The sequence below is a fragment of the Pogoniulus pusillus genome, unplaced genomic scaffold, assembly GCF_015220805.1.
Source record: "Pogoniulus pusillus isolate bPogPus1 unplaced genomic scaffold, bPogPus1.pri scaffold_58_arrow_ctg1, whole genome shotgun sequence".
Lineage (NCBI taxonomy): Eukaryota > Metazoa > Chordata > Aves > Piciformes > Lybiidae > Pogoniulus > Pogoniulus pusillus.
In genome coordinates, this window is record NW_026974711.1 from 566,927 (window position 1) to 590,338 (window position 23,412).

The 23,412-nt window shown below is 62.6% G+C and overlaps 5 protein-coding genes across 6 annotated transcripts in view; 3 read left to right on the forward strand and 2 right to left on the reverse strand.

Moving 5' to 3' along the window:
* The window catches only part of NACA (nascent polypeptide associated complex subunit alpha), a 38,666-nt gene that overhangs the window by 9,282 nt on the left and 5,972 nt on the right, over nucleotides 1-23,412 (reverse strand). Inside the window, exons 1-2 of one of the 2 annotated variants that reach the window (XM_064141542.1) lie at nucleotides 891-978; nucleotides 401-472 (exon numbers count right to left, since the gene is read on the reverse strand). In XM_064141542.1, the coding sequence (XP_063997612.1) occupies nucleotides 401-470 (70 nt within the window). In that variant the 5' untranslated portion in view covers nucleotides 471-472; nucleotides 891-978. Of the gene's footprint in view, nucleotides 1-400; nucleotides 473-890; nucleotides 979-23,412 lie in introns of those variants that run through there. The other variant, XM_064141543.1, reaches the window with a different exon arrangement.
* On the reverse strand, nucleotides 1,249-4,188 carry PRIM1 (DNA primase subunit 1). The gene is made up of 13 exons (XM_064141537.1): nucleotides 4,050-4,188; nucleotides 3,597-3,754; nucleotides 3,380-3,486; nucleotides 3,211-3,284; nucleotides 2,831-2,967; nucleotides 2,704-2,762; nucleotides 2,520-2,630; nucleotides 2,328-2,418; nucleotides 2,107-2,251; nucleotides 1,950-2,019; nucleotides 1,779-1,858; nucleotides 1,596-1,694; nucleotides 1,249-1,489 (listed from the first exon to the last, which is right to left on the reverse strand). The coding sequence occupies exons 1-13, from the start codon at nucleotides 4,150-4,152 to the stop codon at nucleotides 1,470-1,472; spliced, it is 1,254 nt and encodes a 417-aa protein (XP_063997607.1). The 5' UTR covers nucleotides 4,153-4,188; the 3' UTR covers nucleotides 1,249-1,469.
* Nucleotides 4,878-7,411, forward strand: LOC135174304 (retinol dehydrogenase 7-like). The gene is made up of 4 exons (XM_064141555.1): nucleotides 4,878-5,249; nucleotides 5,397-5,655; nucleotides 6,233-6,396; nucleotides 6,549-7,411. Exons 1-4 carry the CDS (start codon nucleotides 4,934-4,936, stop codon nucleotides 6,764-6,766), a joined length of 957 nt encoding a protein of 318 aa, XP_063997625.1. The 5' UTR covers nucleotides 4,878-4,933; the 3' UTR covers nucleotides 6,767-7,411.
* On the forward strand, nucleotides 8,438-10,331 carry LOC135174294 (retinol dehydrogenase 16-like). Its single transcript, XM_064141540.1, has 4 exons — nucleotides 8,438-8,778; nucleotides 8,926-9,184; nucleotides 9,669-9,832; nucleotides 9,978-10,331. Exons 1-4 carry the CDS (start codon nucleotides 8,463-8,465, stop codon nucleotides 10,193-10,195), a joined length of 957 nt encoding a protein of 318 aa, XP_063997610.1. The 5' UTR covers nucleotides 8,438-8,462; the 3' UTR covers nucleotides 10,196-10,331.
* Nucleotides 15,007-18,131, forward strand: GPR182 (G protein-coupled receptor 182). Its single transcript, XM_064141538.1, has 2 exons — nucleotides 15,007-15,073; nucleotides 16,276-18,131. The coding sequence occupies exon 2, from the start codon at nucleotides 16,284-16,286 to the stop codon at nucleotides 17,379-17,381; it is 1,098 nt and encodes a 365-aa protein (XP_063997608.1). The 5' UTR covers nucleotides 15,007-15,073; nucleotides 16,276-16,283; the 3' UTR covers nucleotides 17,382-18,131.

Consider the following 23,412-nt stretch of genomic DNA (forward strand, 5'->3'; position numbering starts at 1 on the left):
CGGCGACCGGACAGCGCCAGGCCAGCGACTCTCCCCGGCGCCGCTGGGACGGAACCAGGCAGCACCTCCCCGAGCCCAGCCGGTTACACAGTCACCGTTAAACATCTGCTCGTGTCTGCAACCGTCCCCGCCACGGCCGTACCCCGACCCAGCCGCAGCTGTTTCCCTCCCGGTTCCGCCGCTCCACTCCGTACCGGGACCGTACACACGCAGCAGCGAGCGCAGCTGCCCTAACGCCTTCGGGACGCGAGGGGCCACAAATGACGTCACTTGTCACGCTTCCCGTACCGAAAACCGATCCGCTTTTGGGTGGGAAACGACCGCGGGGTCGGGGCCGCTCCCGCTCCGCCAGCCCCGGAGCCGCGGTGCGGTGTCGCCCCCCAGGCACCTCCGGGCTCACCTGTCTCAGCCTGCGGCTGCGGCAGCTCCTGCTCGGTGGCCGGGACGGTTTCTGTCGCTTCGCCGGGCATTTCTGGGGAGAGGGAGAGAGCGAGAGGCCCAGGCTCACCGGAGGCCGCACGCAGCGAGAGCGGCTGCCGGTAACTCGCCCTTCCGAAAGCCACCCGCGAGTCTCCTGACGAGAGACACCAAACGCCTCCCGGTACCGAGGGCTCTGCGAACACGGCTCAACCACCTGGGCGGTACCGGGCTCCTGGCGCTCTACCAGGGCTGCCTCCACCTCTCTCCGCTCCCGGAGGTCCCTTCCCGGTACGCGGGGCTGTCCCCACCGGCCCTACTCGGCCTGACCACGGAGCCAGCGGTGGCCTCAACCGGGCTTCCGCCGCCCTCCCGCCCTCCCTCTCAGCACGCCCGCGGCTCCCGCAGCGTCCCCGGGTCCCCGTGGCGGCGGATGGCGGCGGATGGCGGCGGATGGCGGCAGCGGCACTCACTGTGCGGGGAGCAGGGCCCAAGATGGCGGCGGAAAGAGAGCAAGCGGCTAAGGGGACAGGTTCCGGCAGGAGGAGCACTTCCGGGCAGGGGGCAGCGTCCCGGGTCCCCCTCGCTCCGGTGCCGGCGCTCCGCCGTTCCGGGGCCGCGCCGGGCCCCCAGGGCTTGGGGCAGGAGCCCCCCGTTGGGAACGGAGCCGAGAAAAGCGCGGGGCTGAGACGCCGTGAACGTGAAGCCTGGCCCGGGGGGTGGGACAAGGATCCCCTGCAGGGTCCCCAGCTCCTCTCCCCAGGGACGGGATGCATCCTCTGCCCCGGGATCCCTCCCGCCTTGGCATGTCCCAGGGCGCAGGCACACAGCTGACTGAGAACATTTTAATGGTGTTTGCGTAGAAAAAGGTACAAAAAGGCAGAAAAAGGCAGGAAAGGTTCATGCAGGGGCCGGGGGCAGACAGGGTCCTGCAGCCACTGCCTGCCAGCCTCTCTGCTCCAAGGCACCAGGACCTCCATCACCGACAGAGGTGACAACGGCAGAAGTAACAGCGCTGACTCGGTCCCTCGGTGCCCCGTGGAAGCGAGACCTCAGAAGTCCCCTTGCAGGTCTGTGAAGAGGAAAAATTGGCCGTTTGAAGGAGAAAGAGAAATTCCTCAGAGCCAGGAGGAGCCTTTGCAGTCTCCCGGCCAGCTGCACCCCATGCTGGCTCTCACCACTCCTCCGGAGCAGCTCTCCCCTCCGGGCATTCTCCATCTCCTCCACAAAATGCTCGAAGACCTTCACGTAGGGTGCCAGGCTCGTCTTCTTGTAGTCTGCAAGATTTGGGGGGGCTGAGCAGGAGCAGGAACAGGAGGTGGGGACCCCCTGAGCTGTGCCCCGGCTCTGGCGCTGCTCACCCCGCGCACGGCGCTTTGGCTCCGTCTCTCCGTTGTCCTCTCCATCATCGCTGGCTGCATCCAACTCGTGGCACAGGGAGCTGAAGGAGATGGGGGCAGTTAGGCGAGGTGGGGGGGGGGGTGCTGCTGACCAGGCTGGGACTCCACATACCACCACCCCCACTCATGTACCTGATGGTGGGGACCGCGAAGGGGTCAAACTGGTCCAACCTCTGCAGATCCAATGGCACCGAAATGCGACCTGCAAGGCAGTGGAGTCACCACTGGGCACGCCCAGCCCCGGAGGGGTTCCCCATGGTGCGTCAGTCCCTCAGGCTGCCAAACCAACCTGTTTTGGGGTGGACACTGAAGGGGCTCTTCAGCAGATGCCCGACACCTTTGCTGACGTTGATGTCGAGGCGAGGGAAGCAGAACTGCAGCATCACCTCCCAGTCCGCGTAGCACGGCACGCTCTTGCCAGTGCCCCCTGCCCGCTGCAGGGACAGGAGGGTCAGGGGGCAGCAGGGTGGCTGGCAGCCCCCAGCCCAGGGCAGCTCCACAGCCACTCACCCGCGTCCGCTCCATCTTGCCCCTCAGCAGGTCCCAGCGTTGCACTGAGTCTTTCTTCCTGGGGAACTCAGCCTGCAGCAGCTCGCGGTGCTGTGCCCAGCGGTCAAGGCTGACTGCAGACACTGCTGACCCTGTTCCCCCCACACAGAACCCCTCCAGACCCAGCACCGTGGGGCCTCTCTGAGAAGGATATCCTCTGGGACAAGGGCCAACACTTTGTTCCACCTCTCCGGGCTGCCCAGGATGTCCTGGTCCACCAGGGCGTATGCTTCGAAGTACTTCTCCACCACACTGACTGACCTCCTGCAGAGGAGCGGGAAGAGGCTCAGCACCCTGCAGCCAGTGGGGGCTGAGCAGCTGCAGGGTCCCCACCAACCTGATGAAAGGGTGGATGGGCTCAGAAAGGTTCACCTTCTTCACTGTCTCTGCTCCGCCCTAGGGAGACAGCAGCGGTCAGCTTGGGGAGGGTGAGTTGGGGGTGCCCAGCTCCCCCATACACCCACCTTGACCAGGGTCAGGTACTCCACAGCAGCTGCCCGCAGAGCCGGGGACCATCTCCGCACCTCATCGTCACACACCCAGCAGTGGACCCCCCTGCGGCCCGAGTACACCCACAGGCGATGCCTCACGCCCAGGTCCTCTGTGGAGGGCACATCTGGGCTGGGGGGAGCGTGGCAGAGCAGGCTGCCACCTCCACCCGAGCCTGGCAGGGTAGCAAACCAGCTGGGCGAGCCCACTGGGCACACCTCACCGGGTACCAAAGCATCCTCCTCTACTCCCCCTCAGCCTGCCCGCCACGGTCTGGGCCTTGCCCGCGGGGCAGGGCACGGGCAGGATGTGCCCCCGGGAGGACGGGAGGCACGCAGGTGCCCGAGGCTCTCACCCACGAGTGCGCGGTCGATGATGCGGACGGCAATGGTCATCAGGGTCCAGCACTTGGAGCAGATCTCAGCCGAGCTGGTGGCACAGCACCGTGGGTCAGGCTGCCGCCCGTGCCCCAGGACCCCCTCCTCTCCCAGCACCCAGATCGTGCCACAGGCACCCCCAGGAACCTGCAGCACATGCGGACGTCGTCGTAGTCTGTCATGTCGATGTCGAAGACCAACTCCTTCTCCCGCGGCTGCAAGGGCTCCAGGTGCATGGTGCTGTGCTGGCTGGGCTGCGGGGCGGGAGGGGCTCAGCCGCAAGCTCTGCGTGTGCAGGGAGGTGACCGCTGCCAGCCGGGGTGCTGAGTTGGAGGCGGGGGGGGGTGGGGGGAGCAGGACTCACCCGGTGGGAGTAGACGGCCCCGATGTCGATCTTGTAGGGGTTGATCTTCTGCAGCTCCCGCTCCAGCTCCTGGGGACTGCTGAAGCACTGGAAGCGCAGGTAGACATCGTCGCGCAGCGTGAAGGAGAATTCCCGCAGCTGGAAGTAGTTTTTCACCACTGAAGGGGTGCAGACAGGGTCAGGCTGTGGGGGCACAAAGCCCTGGATACCTCCCTCCACATCGGGCGTCTCCCCAAGCCCTCTCCTTGCCCTCATGACCCTCCATCATCGCCACCCCCCAGCCCCCTTCATTGCCTGCTCCTCCCTGGCTCACTTCCCCAGTGCCCTGACCCCGGTCAATGCATCCATCGCCGCCCGCCCCAGCATCCCCGGGCCCTCTCCGTACTCCTGGGCCCGGTATCGGTGCTACCGAGGGTGCCCTCTGCCCGGTATCGGTGTCCCAGCCTCGCTCACCGCCGCCGTAGCTGAGCCAGCGACCGTAGACACCGTACGGGAAAAGCCGCCGGTAGAAGACCGGCAGCAGGTCGGGCAGCGCCGCCGGCTCAAACTCTGCCATGGCGGGAAGAAGTCGGCGGGAAGTGGCGGAGACGGAATCCCGGGGGCCGCCGGGAGCTGTAGTCCGGCCCCGGGGCGTTAGAGCGGGGCGGGGGGCGGCGACGTGGGGCACCGGCAGGTTGGGGGCACCAGGAGGTTCGGGACAAGACGAAGATGCGCAAAGCACCGGACAGAGCCAGGAGCTACCTGCGTCCAGGGGGTCCCGAGGGGTCCGGGAGATGCCCGTGGTCTGGAGGGTTCTCGGGATCCGTGGGGTGACCAGGACCCGGGGGAGTCTCGGTATCCGAGAAGATTTCGGTGTCCGAGGGGGTGCTTGGGGTCAGGGTGGGGTTCCGTGGTGCGAGAAACCCCAGGCGCTGCCCCGCTCCGGGTTAGCGATTCCGCGGCGGCCGCAGGGCTGCGAGCGGACGGGACCCTACCCGAGGGCACGGCTGCCGTCGGAGCGGAGCCCTGGCACCGCTAGGCAGCCCGGAGCGGTGCCCGCAGTCCCGGGACCGGATGCCTGGCAGGCCTGAGGCGGAAGCACGGAGCCCGGGGCGGAGGGGGGGGCTGAGGGCACGGGGCAGGGATCGGCCACTCCTGCAGCCCGATAGTGCGGGGCGACCGACCGCGGGGTCAGCTGCAGCCGCTGCACCGCAGCGACCGCACCGCGGTCGCCCCCGAGCCTGAGGCCTTGATGATTAATCATTGACAACGGCCAAAGTCGAGCCTCCGGGGCCCCAGCACTCCCGGTACTGCTCCCGGTGCCCGTTCCTCTCCTGCTGCCGGTGCTGGTGCCGAGGATGTGGCTGTGGCTGCTGGCGGGACTGGCAGGGCTGTGGCTGCTGCGGCGCTGGCACCGCGAGCGGCAGACGGTGGCCAGGCTGTCGGACAAGTTCGTGCTCATCACCGGCTGCGACAGCGGCTTCGGCAACCTGCTGGCCCGGCAGCTGGACGCGCGGGGGCTGCCGGTGCTGGCCGCCTGCCTGAGCGAGGCCGGCGCTGCGCGGCTGCGGGCGGACGCCTCCTCCCGCCTGCAAACCGTCCTGCTGGACGTCACCTCCAGCCAGAGCATCGCCGCCGCCGCCGCCTGGGTGCGGGAGCGAGTGGGCAGCCAAGGTAGGCTGCAGCGGACACCTCACCCCAGTCATGCCCCCTGGCAGCGCTGCTGCCGCTTCGCAGAGCTGCGCAGGCACGGCCGGTGCTGCCCAGAGCAGGGCCATGGGCAGGGGAGCAGCCCTGGTCACCCCTTCCCCTCTTCCCCAGGGCTCTGGGGGCTGGTGAACAACGCTGGGGTCGCTGCGCCCACCGGCCCTAATGAGTGGCTGACCAAGGAGGACTTTGCCAAGGTGCTGGATATCAACCTGCTGGGCCTCATCGAGGTGACACTGAGCCTCCTGCCCCTGCTGCGCCGGGCACGGGGCAGGGTGGTCAATGTGGCCAGCGTGATGGGGAGGCTCTCCTTTTTTGGTGGGGGTTACTGCATCTCCAAGTACGGTGTGGAAGCCTTCTCTGACAGCCTCAGGTAAGTCCAGTGTGGCAGACTCCATCCCGGGCTGCCCAGTCTGAATTCCCAGGCTTTGGCAGGCAGAGGGAGCGCAGGTGGAGGTTGGTTTGGCTGCTGCCAGAGCACAAGAAGAGCTTCTGTGAGGATTCCTCATGTGTGGACCTGATATCAGGACACCTCCTGCTGCAGCTCCAGGAGCTGGGTCTTGCAGGAGGGACCATTCTGCCCGGGCTTCCCCTCCATGTTTCCTCCCCAGCAGCAGGGAGGCCCTGCCCACACCAGTTGGCACTGCCTGACCTGGCACTGAGCCTCACCCGTTGGATCCTAATCCTGTGTCTGACCCTGCCAGCAGTGGCCCTGCTGTTTGCTCTGAGCAGACCCATCCAGGCCCAGCAGATGTTTGCTCAGACAACATCTCAGCCACCTGCTGGAGCTGGTGGAGGGTCCAAAGGGGTGATCAGGCTCTCACTTGGCACACTCTGGCACACCTCTGCACCCCACATGGGATCCAGTGCCCACACACAGCCTCTGCCAGCCCCCAGTGAACCCAGTGGGGCTGTGCTCCCCTGTTCCCTGCTCCCCTAATGCCTTCCAGGCTGGAGATGAGGCACTTTGGGGTGAAGGTCAGCATCATCGAGCCAGGCTTCTTCAGTACAGCCATCACCCACTTCGACACCCACAGCAAGCACCTCCTGTCCTGCTGGGAACGTCTGCCCCAGGAGACCAAAGCTGCTTATGGGGACAGCTACATGGAGGACCGTGAGTAGCTCTCCCTGGGGTGCAGCCTTGCTGCTCTCTCCTGGCACAAGGCACATTCCCAGGGGCGTGGGGTGTCCCCCACACCCTGATCCCACAGAGCCTTCTGCTGAGGGTCCAAGCCCAGCAGCCTGAGCACTGCTTTCTGCCTCCAGTTTTCGTCTCAATGAGGACCACGCAGAAGAGATGCAGCCCGAAGCTGTCAGTGGTGACAGACTGCATGGAGCATGCCCTGACCAGCTGCCACCCCCGTGCCCGCTACTCGGCGGGCTGGGATGCCAAGCTGTTCTACATCCCCCTCAGCTACCTGCCCTCAGCCTTCACAGACCTCATCTTCGGCTGGCTCTACCCAAAACCTGCCTTGAAAGCCTAAGGCAGGGGCATGGCATCAGCAGCTGAGAGCCATGGAATGGGAATGGTTCTGGTGGAGAAGCCTTCTGAGATGTGCCAGCCCAGCTGTGACCCAGCAGCACCATGGCCACTAAATCATGTCCCCAAGTGCCATGTCTGCCCATTTCTTGAGTGGTGACTGCAGCACCTCCCTGGGCAGACAGGTCCAGTGTTTGGCCCTCTTGCAGGGCAGAAATTGTTCCACGTGTCCAAACTAACCCAGCCCTGGCATTTCCTCTTGTCCTGTCTCCTGTTCCTTGGCAGTAGAGTCCAACCCCCACCCTGCTCCAGCCTCCTCTAAGGCAGCTACACAGAGACAGGAGATCTCCCCTCAGCCTCCTCTTCTCCAGACTGTCCACCCCCAGCTCCCTCAGCTCTTCCTCCCCAGCCCTGTTCTCCAGGGCTTGCTCTTCTCTGGGCCTGCTCCAGCTCCTCAATGTCCTCCATGGACTGAGGAACCCAAAACCAGCTGCAGTATCCAGCAGCAGCCAGGGCCCACCCATTCAGGGTGGGATGGGCATTGCCCACAGGCAGGGCCATGCCAGTGGGTTCATGGTGGTGTAAGTCAGTGCAGCTCTCACTGCTCCCTGGTCACAGTCCAGTTTGCTTCTCAATAAACAGAGTTCTGCTCCCCACCTATCAGGGCTTGGCTGAGGCTGTGGCCCTGCTCCTTCCACAGAACCAGTGTGGCCACCAGCTGTGCCATGCTGTGCCATGCCTGCAGTGTCCATCCAATCCCCCATGTTCCTGCTCTGTGCAGGGTCCAGTCCCTGCTGGGTGCAAGAGCTGCCCTGTCCTGAACCTGCTTCTGTGCAGACCTCCAGTGCCCACACAACGATGGCTGCCCTGCTGCAGCAAACTGGCCAGGTGCTGGTGCAGGTGGGGACACCCCTGTGCCCAGGCTGTGAGAGGGCACTCCCCTTTGCCTGTGCCCAGGCTATGAGAGGGGACACTCCTTTGCCTGTGCCCAGGCTGTGAGAGGGGACACCCCTTTGCCTGTGCCCAGGCTGTGAGAGGGCACTCCCCTTTGCCTGTGCCCAGGCTGTGAGAGGGGTCACTCATTTACCTGTGCCCAGGCTCTGAGAGGGGACACCCCTTTGCCTGTGCCCAGGCTGTGAGAGGGGTCACTCATTTACCTGTGCCCAGGCTCTGAGAGGGGACACCCCTTTGCCTGTGCCCAGGCTGTGAGAGGGCACTCCCCTTTGCCTGTGCCCAGGCTGTGAGAGAGGAGTCACTCATTTACCTGTGCCAGGGTCCCTCCACTCCATTGGCTGGCTCCTGTGCCGGGCTGACAGGGGACAACGCTGCCATCCCCATCGCACCAAAGCTGGGAGAGCGCAGTCCCTGGGGATCAGGGAACTGCCCAGCCCGTCTGGAGAGCTGAGCCCAGGGAGCAGCTGAATTCGCCCTGCCAGCACAAACAGCCGTGAAATGCCAGGGCAGAGCCGCGGGCACACAGGTCCACGTGCGGCGAAGTCAGGAATTGCAAAAGGAAGGATGCGAAATCTTCTCCGGGAGCTGCTGCAACCCAACCTCTCCTCCCACCTTCCCCCGGGCAACTGTGGCACCGGGCGGCACCAGCAGCACTGCCCAGCTGGGGCTGGTCCTGTGCCTCCAGCCGCTATAAACGCGGCAGGACTTGGGGCAGGGCAGAGGCTGTGGCTGGGCTGGTGCCGAGGATGTGGCTGTGGCTGCTGGCGGGACTGGCAGGGCTGTGGCTGCTGCGGCGCTGGCACCGCGAGCGGCAGACGGTGGCCAGGCTGTCGGACAAGTTCGTGCTCATCACCGGCTGCGACAGCGGCTTCGGCAACCTGCTGGCCCGGCAGCTGGACGCGCGGGGGCTGCCGGTGCTGGCCGCCTGCCTGAGCGAGGCCGGCGCTGCGCGGCTGCGGGCGGACGCCTCCTCCCGCCTGCAAACCGTCCTGCTGGACGTCACCTCCAGCCAGAGCATCGCCGCCGCCGCCGCCTGGGTGCGGGAGCGAGTGGGCAGCCAAGGTAGGCTGCAGCGGACACCTCACCCCAGTCATGCCCCCTGGCAGCGCTGCTGCCGCTTCGCAGAGCTGCGCGGGCACGGCCGGTGCTGCCCAGAGCAGGGCCGTGGCCAGGGGAGCAGCCCTGGTCACCCCTTCCCCTCTTCCCCAGGGCTCTGGGGGCTGGTGAACAACGCTGGGGTCGCTTCGCCCACCGGCCCTAATGAGTGGCTGACCAAGGAGGACTTTGCCAAGATGCTGGATATCAACCTGCTGGGCCTCATCGAGGTGACACTGAGCCTCCTGCCCCTGCTGCGCCGGGCACGGGGCAGGGTGGTCAATGTGGCCAGCATTTTGGGGAGGCTCTCCTTTCTTGGTGGGCCTTATTGCATCTCCAAGTACGGTGTGGAAGCCTTCTCTGACAGCCTCAGGTAAGTCCAGTGTGGCAGACTCCATCCCGGGCTGCCCAGTCTGAATTCCCAGGCTTTGGCAGGCAGAGGGAGCGCAGGTGGAGGTTGGTTTGGCTGCTGCCAGAGCACAAGAAGAGCTTCTGTGAGGATTCCTCATGTGTGGACCTGATGTCAGGACACCTCCTGCCGCAGCTCCAGGAGCTGGGTCTTGCAGGAGGGATCATTCTGCCTGGGGTTCTCCTCCTGTGCCCAACTCTGCCAGCAGTGGCCCTGCTGTTTGCTCCGAGCAGACCCATGCAAGCCCAGCAGATGTTTGCTCAGACAACATCTCAGCCACCTGCTGGAGCTGGTGTTTGTTCCAAAGGGGTGATCAGGCTCTCACCCAGCCTCTGGCACACCTCTGCATCCCACATGGGATCTGGTGCCCACATATAGCCTCTGCTAGTCCTCACTGAACTCACTGGTGCCCTGCTCCCCTGTTCCCTGCTCCCCTGATGCCTTCCAGGCTGGAGATGCAGCACTTTGGGGTGAAGGTCAGCATCATCGAGCCAGGCTTCTTCAGTACAGCCATCACCCAATTCGACACCCACAGCAAGATCTTCCAGTCCTGCTGGGAGCGTCTGCCCCAGGAGACCAAAGCTGCTTACGGGGACAGCTACTTGGAAGGCTGTAAGTAGCTGTCCTGGAGGTGCAGCCTTGCTGCTCTCCTGGCACAAGGCACATTCCCAGGTCCCCCCAGACCTTCATTTCCCTGAGCCTTTTGGCTGCCTTTTGCTGAGGGTCCAAGCCTGAGCATTGCTTTCTGCCTGCACAGATCGCAGTGGCTTCAAAACACTGCAGCCTTTTTTCAGCCCAAGGCTGCGGCTGGTGGCAGACTGCATGGAGCATGCCCTGACCAGCTGCCACCCCCGTGCCCGCTACTCGGCAGGCTGGGATGCCAAGCTGTTCTACATCCCCCTCAGCTACCTGCCCTCAGCCTTCACAGACCTCATCTTCGGCTGGCTCTACCCAAAACCTGCCTTGAAAGCCTAAGGCAGGGGCATGGCATCAGCAGCTGAGAGCCATGGAATGGGAATGGTTCTGGTGGAGAAGCCTTCTGAGATGTGCCAGCCCAGCTCTAACCCAGCAGCAGCAGGAAGCTGCTTTGGCCTTCTGAATAAAGACAACTTCTGCTCCACGCCTGCCTGCACTTGGTTTTAGCTGGGGCTGAGGGTGCATCTCTGGGACCATGGCCCTGCTCCTGCCACAGGAGCAGTGTGGTCAGTGGCTGAGCTGTGCCATGCCATGGCCATGCCGTGCCATGATGTGCTGTGAGTGCTCCTGCGGTCTCTGGCCATTGCCCCAAGTGCCTGCTCCATGCAGGGTCCAAGCCCTGCTGGGTGCAATAACTGCCCTCAGCTGAGTCTGCTTCTGGGCAGACCTGCAGGTCCTGGGCAGCAAAGGCTGCCCTGCTCCAGCAAACTGTGCCCAGGTGTCATTGACAGCCCTGGGCCCACGGCTCTGCGCAAGGCGATGCCAAGAGTTGCAGAGTGGGGGATGAGAAACCTCCAGGTGCTGCTGCAACCCAACCTCTCCTCCCACCTTCCCCCGGACAGTTCCAGTACCTTCCCCTCCATGTTTCCTCCCCAGCAGCAGGGAGGCCCTGCCCACACCAGTTGGCACTGCCTGGCCTGGCACTGAGCCTCACCCATTGGATCCTAATCCTGTGTCTGACCCTGCCAGCAGTGGCCCTGCTGTTTGCTCTGAGCAGACCCATCCAGGCCCAGCAGATGTTTGCTCAGACAACATCTCAGCCACCTGCTGGAGCTGGTGGAGGGTCCAGAGGGGTGATCAGGCTCTCACTGGGCACACCTCTGGCACACCTCTGCATCCCACATGGCATATGCTGGTGATGGCCATTGGTGGCCTTTGGTGCTCTCCTGTGCCAGGCTTTGTCTATAGTGGGCACACACTGGCAGATGCAGGTGTGCCAGATGGCTTTGCCCCACTTTGCCCACGCAGGGGTTTGTGTCACTCCCAGTTAAATCCATCCCCAGGGGTGTCACAAGCTGGGGGCTTGTGAAATGCCAATGCAGTTGCCCACAGGTTGGGAAACCAGGGCATGGCTTGAGCAGCCATGGTGCAACCCCCGGGCAAGGAGAGGGCTCCCCTGCACTCACCCAGGGGATGATGCTGTGCCCAGGATGGGGTCATGGGCTGCCCTTCACCCTGTGTGGCTCAGTCTCTGTCCTAGCTCAGCTTGGGCTGGCAGCTTCACCCCTGGGGCTGATGTGGCCTCCCCGGGCAGGCACGGGATGTGCCCCTTCGGGGTGCATCAAGCCTGGCAGCTTCCAGATGAACCTGACCAACATCGAGATGCTGGTGAAGAGCCTGGAGCAGCTCTGAGAGCAGTTCCCAGCAGAGACCCAGGCAGCCTATGGCCAGGATTACATCCAGTCCTGTGAGTACCCCCTCTGTGTGGCCCTGGCACTCCACTACCCAAGTCAGGCTGGGCTGATCCCCCCAACTCTGCTCACCCAGACACCAGGACTGCTGTGTGGCTGTACCCCCTGATCGACACCCGCCTGTCCCTTGTCACCAGTGCCATGGAGCATGCCCTGCTTGCCTGCTGCCCGTGCAGCTGCTGCTCGGCCGGCTGGGACTCCTGGCTGCTGTTCCTGCCACTCAGCTACTGCCCGACCTGGCTCAGCGACACCCTCATCAGCCTCATCTTGCCTTGCACACCCAGGGAGATGCCCACACACCCCTGAGGGGTGGCTGCTGGACCAGGGCACAGCACCCACGGGCCACCCCTCGCCCCGGATCCTGTCGATGTGTGCAATAAAGCTGGTGCCAAGTCAGGAGGTGCCTGCAGTGAACTCCAGCCTTGGAGGTGACTGAGAGCGGCCTGGGCACAGTGCCACTGCCCTGTCCTGCTGGGGTGACTGGGAGCTGCTGGGAACCCCAACTCCTGCATCCCTGTGGTTGTGCATCCCCAGGCTCAGGGCATGCTCCACACCTCCTCCCTTGCTGGGGTGAGCCCAGGAGGAGACTGGAAGCAGCTCCATAGCCCTTTGCTGCTCAGGGATCCTTCCATGCTGCTTGCCCAGTTCCTCCCAGTTCCTCCATGGGCAGCTGTGGCTCCAAGCCTGGCAGCCAGCTCAGCTCATTGCCCTTGGTGCTCTCTGGCTCAGGGTGGTAGGGCTGTGGGCACAGCAAAAGCTTCTGCTGCTTGTCTGCAGGACACCAACAGCATGAGCAGTGCCTGGGTCCCACAAGCTCTTGCCAGCCCAGGACACCCCAGGGGCTGTGACAGCTGAGGGGAGCAGCAGGGAGTGCCTTGTGCAAGCTGAGTTGCAGCTCACTGAGGCAAGGAGGCTTCTCCACATGCTGTGCTAAGCTTAGCAAACCAGTCAGACGTCCCCAGCAGCCCCCACACACCACGTTTCAGGCCCACGTGTCCCCAGAGTGCCAAGCTGCTGGGAGGTGACACCACAGCCTGGGGGACCCCTGTGGTGCCCACATTCCTTCAGCAGCATCCCAGGACCTGGCACCTGGCAGGTGGAGGAGGAACCAGCCAGGCCATTATCAGCCTCTTCACCTGCCTGCATGCCCTGATCCCCTGGGATCTGATGGACCCACTGGGATCTGATGGACCCTCTTGGATCAAAGTAGCTGCTTCCCAGAGAGGAGATGCCCTTTTCCCACCTAGCTCCACACAATAGGGAGAAGCAGTGCCTTAGGGGCACGGGGGGCTCCTGGGCACCCAGCCTTTCTTCATCAGCCTCCTCCTCATCTTCATAGTCCTTTGCTACACCTTCTTCAGCAGTTCCATGTCCCTCTCGAACTGGAGGAGCCCAGAACTGGTCCCAGTAATCCAGATGAGGCCTTAGCAGGGCAAAGTAGAGGGAAAGGAATCAGAGAGTAGAATCAAGCAGGTTGGCAGAGAGCTCCAAGCTCACCCAGCCCAACCTATCCCCCAGCCCTGTCCAATCAACCAGACCATGGCACTAAGTGCCCCAGCCAGGCTTGGCTTCCCCTCTGCCCTCGTGTGACATCATCTTGAGTGCTGCCTTCAGTTTTGGGCTCCCCAGTTGCAGAGGGACAGGAATCTGCTGGAGAGGGTCCAGCAGAGAGCTATGAGGATGATGAGGGGACTGGGGCACAGGCTGCTGAGGAGAGGCTGAGGGCCCTGGGGCTGAGAGTCTGCAGAAGAGAAGACTGAGAGAGGATTGAATCAATGATTATAACTATCTGAGGGCTGGGGGTCAGGAGGGGGGGGACAGGCTCTGCTCACTGCTCCCTGGCATAGGACAAGGAGCAATGGGTGTAAGTTGCAGCACAGGAGGTTCCAGCTCAACACAAGGAGGAACTTCTTTACTGTAAGGCTCCCAGACCACTGGCACAGGCTATCCAGTCGACCAGACCATGGCACTGAGTGCCCCATCCAGCCTTGAACACCTCCAGGGATGGCAACTACCACCTCCCACCTCCTTCAAACTTCCCCTTCCCTGCTGCCCACATTCCTCTTGCAGCACCCCAAGGTGCTGTTGGCCTTGGCCACAGGAACCCACTGCTGACAGCCTCTTGCCTTGGCCACAGGAACCTGTTGCTGCCAGCCTCTTGCCTTGGCCACAGGAACCCGTTGCTGCCAGCCTCTTGCCTTGGCCACAGGAACCCGTTGCTGCCAGCCTCTTGCCTCCCACCTCTACCCCCGGAGCTCCAGCAGGCACCCCCCAGCCCGCACTGGTGCAGGAGCTTGTTCCTCCCTAGGTGCAGGACCCTCTCCTTGCAGCCTCCCTCAGCTCCCAGCCCGTGGCCAAGCCAAAACCTCTCCTACCATGCTCGGGGTGAGCCCAAAGCCACCGAGTTCCTGTTTGCACCGCGGGGCCTCGGTGCCTCTGGGCTGGGCACCTGCGCAGGGTCAGCAGCGCTGCGCTTGTTGTTGTCAGCCCCAACTTATCAGCGCCCTGGCGCTTCCCCGCGGCTCTGCCTTCCTTCCGAGCCGATTGTTGAGCCCAGGGTCTTGTCTGCCCTCGAGAAAGGAGATTTCCTCCAATTGTTCTGCAGGACTTGCAGCCCCATGCAAAATTTTTTGCCTATCAGCCCCCTCCCCAGTGCCGGGGCACGGCTTGAGCCCCCCTCCCTTCCCCTGCGCAGCTGCCAGGCGGCCGCGGCAGGGTGATTGATTGCGACCCCAGCCAGAGGTGTTTGTGCCGTGACAGCTTTCTGCCACCAACCCCCCGCGGGGGCTCCGGCAGGAACGTTCAGCTTCTGTAGAACCACAGAACCGGTTGGGTGCCCCTCTGAGATCACCGAGTCCAACCACACCCCCACACCACCGTGCCCGCTAAACTATGCCCCCAGGTGCCATGGCCACAGCCCTGCACTTGCCCCAGCATGGCACCAGGGGCAGTTGGTGGTACCTTTACCTTAACCCACCCCTGAGCCCCTGGGGAACCTGGCTCAGCTGAGGCCATGCCAGGGGATGGATTTTTCTCTTCGTATCTATTGGCACAGCAGGACCCAGGCAGGATCCAGCCCCTGACATCAGTGGGCCCCGTGTGTGTGATGATGGAGGGGACTTGTCCGGGGGAACCCCGAGGAGCCCCACTCCACCCTCAGCCACCCACAGCCTCGACACCAGCACCTGCCCAGGGTCTCCCCGTGCCCGTCTCCATCCCTGCGCCAAAACCAAACGGGAGCCGAACCTCGGGGCTGGAAACAGAGTCAGATGTCCCCGGGGCTGGGCTGTCTCAGGATGTCAGAACACGATGGTCATTTCCTGCTGGGCAGCAGCCAACAAGCCCACCCCGAGCTCCCTGCTGCTGCTGCGGCTCCGCTGTCCCAGAGGCGCGGGAGCCACCGACCCGAGAGGATTCATCCCCACGTTCCCCAGCAGCCCTCTGCCAGCCTTCGGCCCTGCCACCGGTGAGCCACCCCCTGTCCCTCCCTGCCCATGCCCCTCTGTCCACTCTCTCCCTGGCCTCTCGCAGAACCAGCAGCTTGGCAAGGGCAGGAGGCTGAGGAGCCTCCGGGATGGGGGTTCCGACCCCGAGGTTACCTCACTCTCCTCTTCTCCGTGGTGTCTGGAGGGGGTGGGTGGGTGGTAGCCATGGGACTGATGCTCTTGTGTGTGATGCCAGGCTCCGAGTGCTATGCAAATGCCCCCATGGCACGACATGGCACGACATGGCACGACACTCTCCTGCAGCGTTGCCAGGGAAGCAGTGGGTCCTGAGAGCTCTTCCAGCGGCACAAGGCTGGATTGGGTCTGCGGCATCCTCGCTGTGCGGATGCAGCTGTGCCGGGCTGCAGCGCTGCTGCCCGGGGCCGTTGGGGCACGTTAAGGTCAATCACATTTCCTTGAGGCTTATAATTTTGTCACCTACTTGGAAGTCTCAAAGGCTCCCAGCAAGGAGTCCGCGGCATGGGCGGAGTGAGAGCGCCCAGCTGAGCTTACAATGCTGCTCACAGCCCAAGGGCTGCGCTGGGGGCTGGGGGCTGGGAGCTTCCCCACTGCCGTGTGGCCACCAGCGCCTTTAATGTCCCTGGAGCCTGCTCGTGTCCTGGCAGAGCTGAGGTTGGGATCCTCACAGCTCCATGGCAGCAGGGCTGAGCTCGGGAGGTGTTAGGGGGCAGCAAGAGCCTCGGTGTGGGGAGCTCCTACCCAAAGGTGGTCCCAGTTTCGAGCTGCCAGTTCCACTCTCATGCCATCAAATCCATTTCTGCAGAGACCATTGTCACAAAGGCTTGGGGCTGGCAGCTCCTCTCACCTGTCCTTCATCCCTCCTTTCCATTGGTCTCTAATGCCACCTGTCCCTGGTCCCCAGCCCCAGCTAACCACGCTGTGGGACAGGAGCAGCCAGCAACTGGGAGCATTTGTGGGTGTCTGTGGCTTGCCTTTTGTGAGGGCCAGGAAGTTATCATCTGATGAGGGTGCAGCATCTTTTGAGGGTCAGTGTAGGAAAGTCACCAGAGGAGCAAAAATTGGATTAAAGCTCCTACCAAAGGGCACCTCCAGAGCTATCCACCAGGACAGGCTCTCAGGGAGCTCTGACAGCTCCTTCTCGGATTCCTCAAGCTCAGTGCAGCCACTGAGCCTCAGCTTAGAGCTTCCCCTTTCCTTGCAGCCACCAGAATGGCTGAGCCAACCACAGCCCACACCGAGACCCACACCCTGCCGAGTGAGTATGTGGACTACCACAACTGGTCAGAGCTCTTCCACCTCCTGAACTACACCTACACCTTCTGCGAGTTTGGCCTGGATGAGAATGTCAAGAGGGTGATCCTCTTCATCCTCTACCTGATCATCTTCGTGGTGGGCTTGGTGGAGAACCTCCTCGTCGTCTGGGTCAACTGGCAGACGAGGGGCAACAAGAGCTTGGTCAACCTCTACATCATCAACATGGCCGTGGCTGACCTGGGGGTGCTGCTCTCGCTGCCCATCTGGATGCTGGAGGTGATGCTGGACTACACCTGGCTGTGGGGCAGCTTCCTCTGCCGCTTCACCCACTACTTCTACTTTGCCAACATGTATGCCAGCATCTTCTTCCTCACCTGCCTGAGCGTGGATCGCTACGTGACCCTCACCAGCTCCTCCCTCTTCTGGCGCCGGCACCAGCACCGCGCGCGCCGCATCGTCTGCGCCTGCAGCTGGCTCCTGGCCGCAGCCATCCCCTTCCTGGAGGTCACTCACATGCAGTTGGTCACCACAGGGGAACCCATCTGCATCTTCATGGCCCCCTTTGAGACCTACGACGAGTGGGCGCTGGCGGTCAGCTTGGCCACCACCACCATTGGCTTCCTCATCCCCTTCCCCATCATCGCCACCTTCAACGTGCTGACGGCCAGGTTCATCCGGCGCAGCAAGCCGGAGAGCAGGAGGCACTGCCTGCTCATCTACAGCTACATCGGGGTCTTCCTGCTCAGCTGGCTGCCCTTCCACGTCATGCTGACGCTGCTCACCCTGGACGGCAGCCACATCGTCCTGCACTGCGCCTTCGCCCACTTCCTCTACTTCTTCTACGACGTCATCGACTGCTTCACCCTGCTGCACTGCGTCATCAACCCCATCCTCTACAACTTCCTCAGCAGCAGCTTCCGCAGCAGGCTCATCTCTGCCGTCGTCAGGTACATCCCCAAGGACCAGGGCACCCAGAAGGCTGCAGGCAACTCCTCCTCCAGCACGCAGCACTCCATAGTCATCACAAAGGACAACGGTGACCCTCCCAACTAAGCGGATCCATCTCTGGAGATGCTCAAGATCAGACTTGCTGTGGCCCTGGGCAGCCTGCTTGAGCTGGAGGTGTTCCCTTGCTGCCTGCAGGGCTCTGGACAAGATGACCTTGGAGGGTCCCTCCCAGCCCAGTGCAATCTCTGTGAATGGTTTGGGTTGGAAAACCCTCTGAGGTCATCCAGCCCAACCTTCACCCCAACACCACCATGGCCACCAAACCACAGCCCCAAGTGCCATGGCCACAATTTTCCTGAACACCTCCAGGCATGGGTGGAGATGGGGCTGAGGCCAGCCTTGAAGTGGGGAGGGGATTCCCGTGGGCATCTGTGCCCCACCAGCAGCACAGCCTGGGGGAGGGGGAGGTCAGGTTTACAACATATACAAAACTTTACAGCCAACAGTAAATACCTAAAGAGCAGGAGCTGAGTACCTACAGCTACTTCACAACTCAGCTCTGGCTCCAGCTCCTTCTCACATCACTCCAACACGAGGCTTGGATCCTTTGAACTCGAGGGGGAGTACAAAACCCTCACCCTGATGGGTTGGAGATGAGGCTGAGACCAGCCTTGAAGTGGGGAGGGGGTATCCTGGGGGCATCTGTGCACCGCCAGCAGCACAGCTCATGGGCAGCCTTTCCCCTCCTGTACACCCCCCCAGGAGCCCAAAGCATTCAGCAAAGAGGACTGGCAGGGCCCAGCTGCCCCAGGTGAGGTAGAATCATGGAGTTGGTTTGGTTGGAAAAGCTCTCCAGGGTCACTCAGTCCAGCACCAACCCAACCTCACCGTGGCCACCAAACCATGGCCATATGGCTCTGGAGCACCTCCAGGGATGGGCACTCCAGCACCTCCCTGGGCAGCCTGTGCCAGCGCCTGACTCCTCCTGCAGGACAGAAGTTGTTCCTCATATCCAACCTAACCTTCCCCTGGTGCAATTTTGCAGGAGAGGACCCACCCCACCAATCCCAGTCTCCTTCATAGCATCTCCAGGCAGGTTTCTGAGGGCACTGGGTGTGTTTTGAAGCTGCTCCAAGCAGCTCTTCCATCAAAGCGACACTGAGGCACATCCTGGGGGCGTGCAGAAAGCCTCGGAGCTGCAGCAGGGCCGGGGTGAGAAGCAGGAGCATCCGGAGGGGGCTCAGCGCTGCCTGGGGTCACGCGGGGCGGGTCAGGCCCTCAGCAGGGGAAGGTGAAGGAACCACAATCCAGGGAGGATCCATAAATCTCCCCAAGACCTTGAGCTGCTGAAGGAGCAGGGTCTGGAAAAGCCAAGCGTAAGCAGATCTGGGGACAGGATGCGCAGCGCAGGGCGGGCGGGGAGCAGGATGCGAGCCCCGGCGCGGGGCGGGCAGACGCCTGCTCATCCGGAGCTGACCGGGGGCGACCCTGCTGCTCCCGGGGGCGATCCGCCTCGGTGCGCCCTGGGCAGCCTGCTCTGGCTGGAGGGGTCCTTGCCGACTGCAGCGGGGGGGGGTGGAGGTGAGCTTTGAGGGTCCCTTCCAGCCCGAGGCGGTCTGGGAACCTTGGAATCATCAATGCCTGAGGGCTCCGAGATGCTGCCTCCTACTGCCAGTGAATGCCAGCGCTGGGAGGCGACAAATCTGTCTCAGAGCAGGACGGAATCATAGAGACATAGAGTCAAGCAGGTTGGCAGAGAGCTCCAAGCTCACCCAGCCCAACCTAGCCCCCAGCCCTGCCCAATCAACCAGACCATGGCACTAAGTGCCCCAGCCAGGCTTGGCTTCAACACCTCCAGCCATGGGCACTGCACCACCTCCCTGGGCAGCCCATTCCAGTGCCAATCACTCTCTCTGACAACAACTTCCTAACAACATCCAGCCTCAGCCTGCCCTGGCACAGCTTCAGGCTGTGTCCCCTTCTCCTGGCCCTGCCTGCCTGGCAGCAGAGCCCAACCCCACCTGGCTACAGCCTCCCTGCAGGCAGCTGCAGGCAGCAATCAGCTCTGCCCTCAGCCTCCTCTGCTGCAGGCTGCACCCCCCCAGCTCCCTCAGCCTCTCCTCACAGGGCTGTGCTCCAGGCCCCTCCCCAGCCTTGCTGCCCTGCTCTGGGCACCTTCCAGCACCTCAACATCTCTCTGCAATGGAGGAGCCCAGAATTGGACACAGCACTCAGGGGGTGGCCTGAGCAGTGCTGAGCACAGGGGCAGAAGAGCCTCCCTTGTCCTGCTGCCCACACTGCTCCTGAGCCAGCCCAGGATGCCATTAGCTCTCCTTGCCACCTGGGCACACTGCTGGTTCTTCTTCAGCCACTATCTATCAGTATCCCCAGGTCCCTTTCTTCCTGGCTGCTCTCCAGCTGCTCTTTCCCCAACCTGTAGCTCAGGGCAGCTTCCCATGGCAGTGCCTCCCTTTGAGCAGATCAGCTCCCACCCAGCTGAGTGTCACCGAGGAGTGCCCTCAGCCTCCTCATCCGAAACACTGACACAGATGCTGGAACCACCCTCCTGCTGCCCAGCTGCTCTGCGAGGAGACAGCCAGGAAGAGGCTCCTGAATCCATACCACAACCCCTGCACAGGAGCAGGATACCAGGAGGAGCTGCCAAGCTTCCCCAGAGCCTGCTGAAGGGCCCAGAACAGCTCCCAGGCAGGCGAGGAGGTTCCTGCAGGAGAGAAAGGGTCAAGAGGTCACCATTTTCCATTTTATTATTCTAAATAAAAACCACACTTTGTGCTGACCAATGGAGTATAAAAGAAGCTGATGTACAACCATTGTAGACATCTACTGTTTGGGGGGGGGGGAGGGGAGGGAGGTCAAGTTTACAAAATATACAAAACTTTACAGCCAATAGATAGTAAACACTTAAATAGCAGGAGGTCAGTACCTACATCGACTTAACAGAAGGGTTAGACACAACTCAGCTCTGGCTCCAGCTCCTTCTCCTTCTCACATCACTCCAACACGAGGCCTGGATCCTTTGAACTCGAGGGGGAGAACAAAACCCTCACCCTGATGGGTTGGAGATGAGGCTGAGACCAGCCTTGAAGTGGGGAGGGGGTATCCTGGGGGCATCTGTGCCCCGCCAGCAGCATGGCTCATGGGCAGCCTTTGCCCTCCTGTACACCCCCCCAGGAGCCCAAAGCGTTCAGCAAAGAGGACTGGCAGGGCCCAGCTGCCCCAAGTGAGGTAGAATCATGGAGTTGGTTTGGTTGGAAAAGCTCTCCAGGGTCACTCAGTCCAGCACCAACCCAACCTCACCGTGGCCACCAAACCATGGCCCCAGCTGCCATGGCCATATGGCTCTGGAGCACCTCCCGGGATGGGCACTCCAGCACCTCCCTGGGCAGCCTGTGCCAGTGCCTGACTCCTCCTGCAGGACAGAAACTGTTTCTCATGGCCAACCTGAACCTCCCCTGGGCAGAGTTTCAGGCCACTTCCTCCTCTTCTATCACCTGATACTGGGGAGAAGAGACCAACCCCAACCTCACGTTCTGGGAGGAGGATGAGAGCTGAGAGCCTGGCGATGGCCACGCCTGGGTGGGAGCTTTGGCTCCTGGGGGCAATGCCAAGTCCATCACTCCACACTGAGCCCCTCCAGCTCCAAGGGTTTCCAGAGGAAGGCTGGAACTGCCCAGACAGGCTCTGGGGGGACCTCACCTCACCTGTCAGGTTTCAGTGTAAAATCTCTTTTTGGTTTATGTGCACAAAAGGCTTCACAGCTTAGCTAGATAAGGGCTGCAGATGCTGCCCCGTGGCAGCGTCCCCAGCCCATCCCAAAGTTCACCACAGCTTCTGGGACATGTTAGGGGGGGGGTCTGGGGGCTTTAAGGGCTTGGCTCTCTCAAGCCTCACTGCCCCCACCTCCCATCCTTCATCTCTGGAGCAGGGAGATCTGTTCTTGTCCACCAGCCCCATCCTGCCACCGCCAAGGCAAGGACAGAAATCCCACAGCTCCAAAAGGCTCCTCAGAGGAGCCTGCAGAGGACTCCCCCAGCAGCTCCCAGGCTGCTTCAGTGTGCTCAGAACTGGTCTGAAATTCAACAAGACCTCAGCTAAAAACGGCTCCAGCTGGAGACCCTGGACCATGACCTGGCAGCTGATCAGGGCCTGGGGAACGGAGCTCCAGTAGCACATGGCACAGTCTGGCCAGCCCAGCACTGGCACTGCCCTCAGTGCCTCTGCTCCTCCTTCTCTCCTCTGGTTTTGGCTCCAGGCTCCCAAAGCAGGACAAGTCCACTTTGACACCTCCATGGCAATGCCAGCTGGCCTCAGCCTTGACCAATGCTACAGGGACTGGGGCAAGGTCTGCCCCTCCCCCCTCACCTCCCTGCACTCCAGCTCCTGCAGGTCCGGGGGGGTGACTGTGACACAAGTTCGGGGTGAAGGAACTGCTCAGAAAGCGTCATGAGGTCCAGCCAGGACTCAGCACCACTAGCAGGGACACAGCTTGCACTGACCCTTGTCTTGTCCCCTGTCCCAGCAGGGCTGGACCTGGAGCTGCCCCTGCTGGAAACACAACTCTGGAGATGAATTGTAGAGGCAGATAGTGGATGGAGCTGGGGGGAGGAAGGAGCTGGGGGGGTGCATGTACCCGGGAGGAGATGGAGATGAGAGTGGAGGCAGATGGAGGACTCCCAGCAGCTCCTCACCGCTGCACCCTCCAGCTCTTCTCCCTGGGCTGTGAACTCTTCCTGCTCCTAACTCCAGTGCATCCAGGTGATGGAGAGGGACCTGCTCTGGAACCCCTGGGACACTCTGCTGTCCCCCAGCACACACTGCCACCTCCCCAGCCCCCCTGACACACAGCACAGAGCTGTCCCCCACCTTCCTACCTCACTACAGAGCTTGTTTCACAGGACTGTGACAGGGACAGGGCTGGAGAGATGTGGAGAAGGCTGGAATGGGAGCAAACTGCCCTGGCCAGGTGCCGGAGCTGGTGCAGAACAGGAAGGGATGAGGCTGCCACTTCCCAGAAACACCAAACACCAACACCCACCCAACTCCTTGCATCCACCCCCTCCCCCCCACGCCTGGCAAATCTGAGCCAGCAAGCTTCAGCAGGCTCCAGGAGGTAGGTCGGGACCACGAGAGTCACCATCCTCATTTTACAGACGAGGAAACTGAGGCAAAAGAGGTGAAGTGACTTGCCCAAGGCCACAGCGGGGCAGGGGATGGGGGAGCGACCCCCAGAATTCCTGCTCCAACCAACCACGCCCCCAGCCCACGCCGCTCCCTCTGCCACGGGGGTGCCCCACCGAGAGGAGGGCAGAGCGGGCCGAGTTTGGAGGGTTTGCAATCACTACTTTAGTTCTGCTAACAGCACGAAAGGTCCAACAGAAGCACAGCAGCCACCCGAGCACGGCCGGGGCCGGGGCGCCCCCAGCGCTTCCTGTTTGTGAGGTAGAACTGAGTTACCGAAGGGCAGCGTCGGAAGCCTCTTGCTCTTCTCCACCTCTGCCCCACAGCAGGAGAACACAGCAGGGAACAGAACTGCTCCCCACCCTTCCTGCTGCGAGCCCTGCCAGAGCTGGGCTGGCCTGGCCACTGCGCCGCGGAGGGGTCCCCGGCCAGGCTCTGCCCCAGCTGCCGTCGCTGCCGTCGCGGCTCTGCCGCAGCTTTCCGGCACCGGCTGCCCACAGACGCAGGAACTCAGCGTTGTGCCAACGGCATCCTGCAACACTTCTGCCACCAGGCGTGTCCAGGCCGTGGGGATCTGCAGCAGCAGCCCTGGGAAGGGGTCGATTTCTTCAGCAGAGAGAAGAATCCTTGAAGGTACCTTCCTGGGAGTTAAGGCAGCGGCTCGGTCGCACTGCTGGGATCCCTGGCAACGCTCTCCGGCATCCGGCGGCATCACACCGGCAGAGGAGAGCTGAGCAGATGTCAGCACGCTCTGGATGACTGAGGTTAGGCTTGACTGTGCCACCACAGTGCCTCCCAAGGAGCAGCCGAGCCCACCACTGCTCTGCCCTCACCCGAGACTCCTCCGAGCTCCCTCCACTCCCGCGGCCGCTCCAGCTCTTCACAGCCGCAGTGCCACTGCTCCACCTCCTCCTTCGGGAATGGGTCTCGGGATACA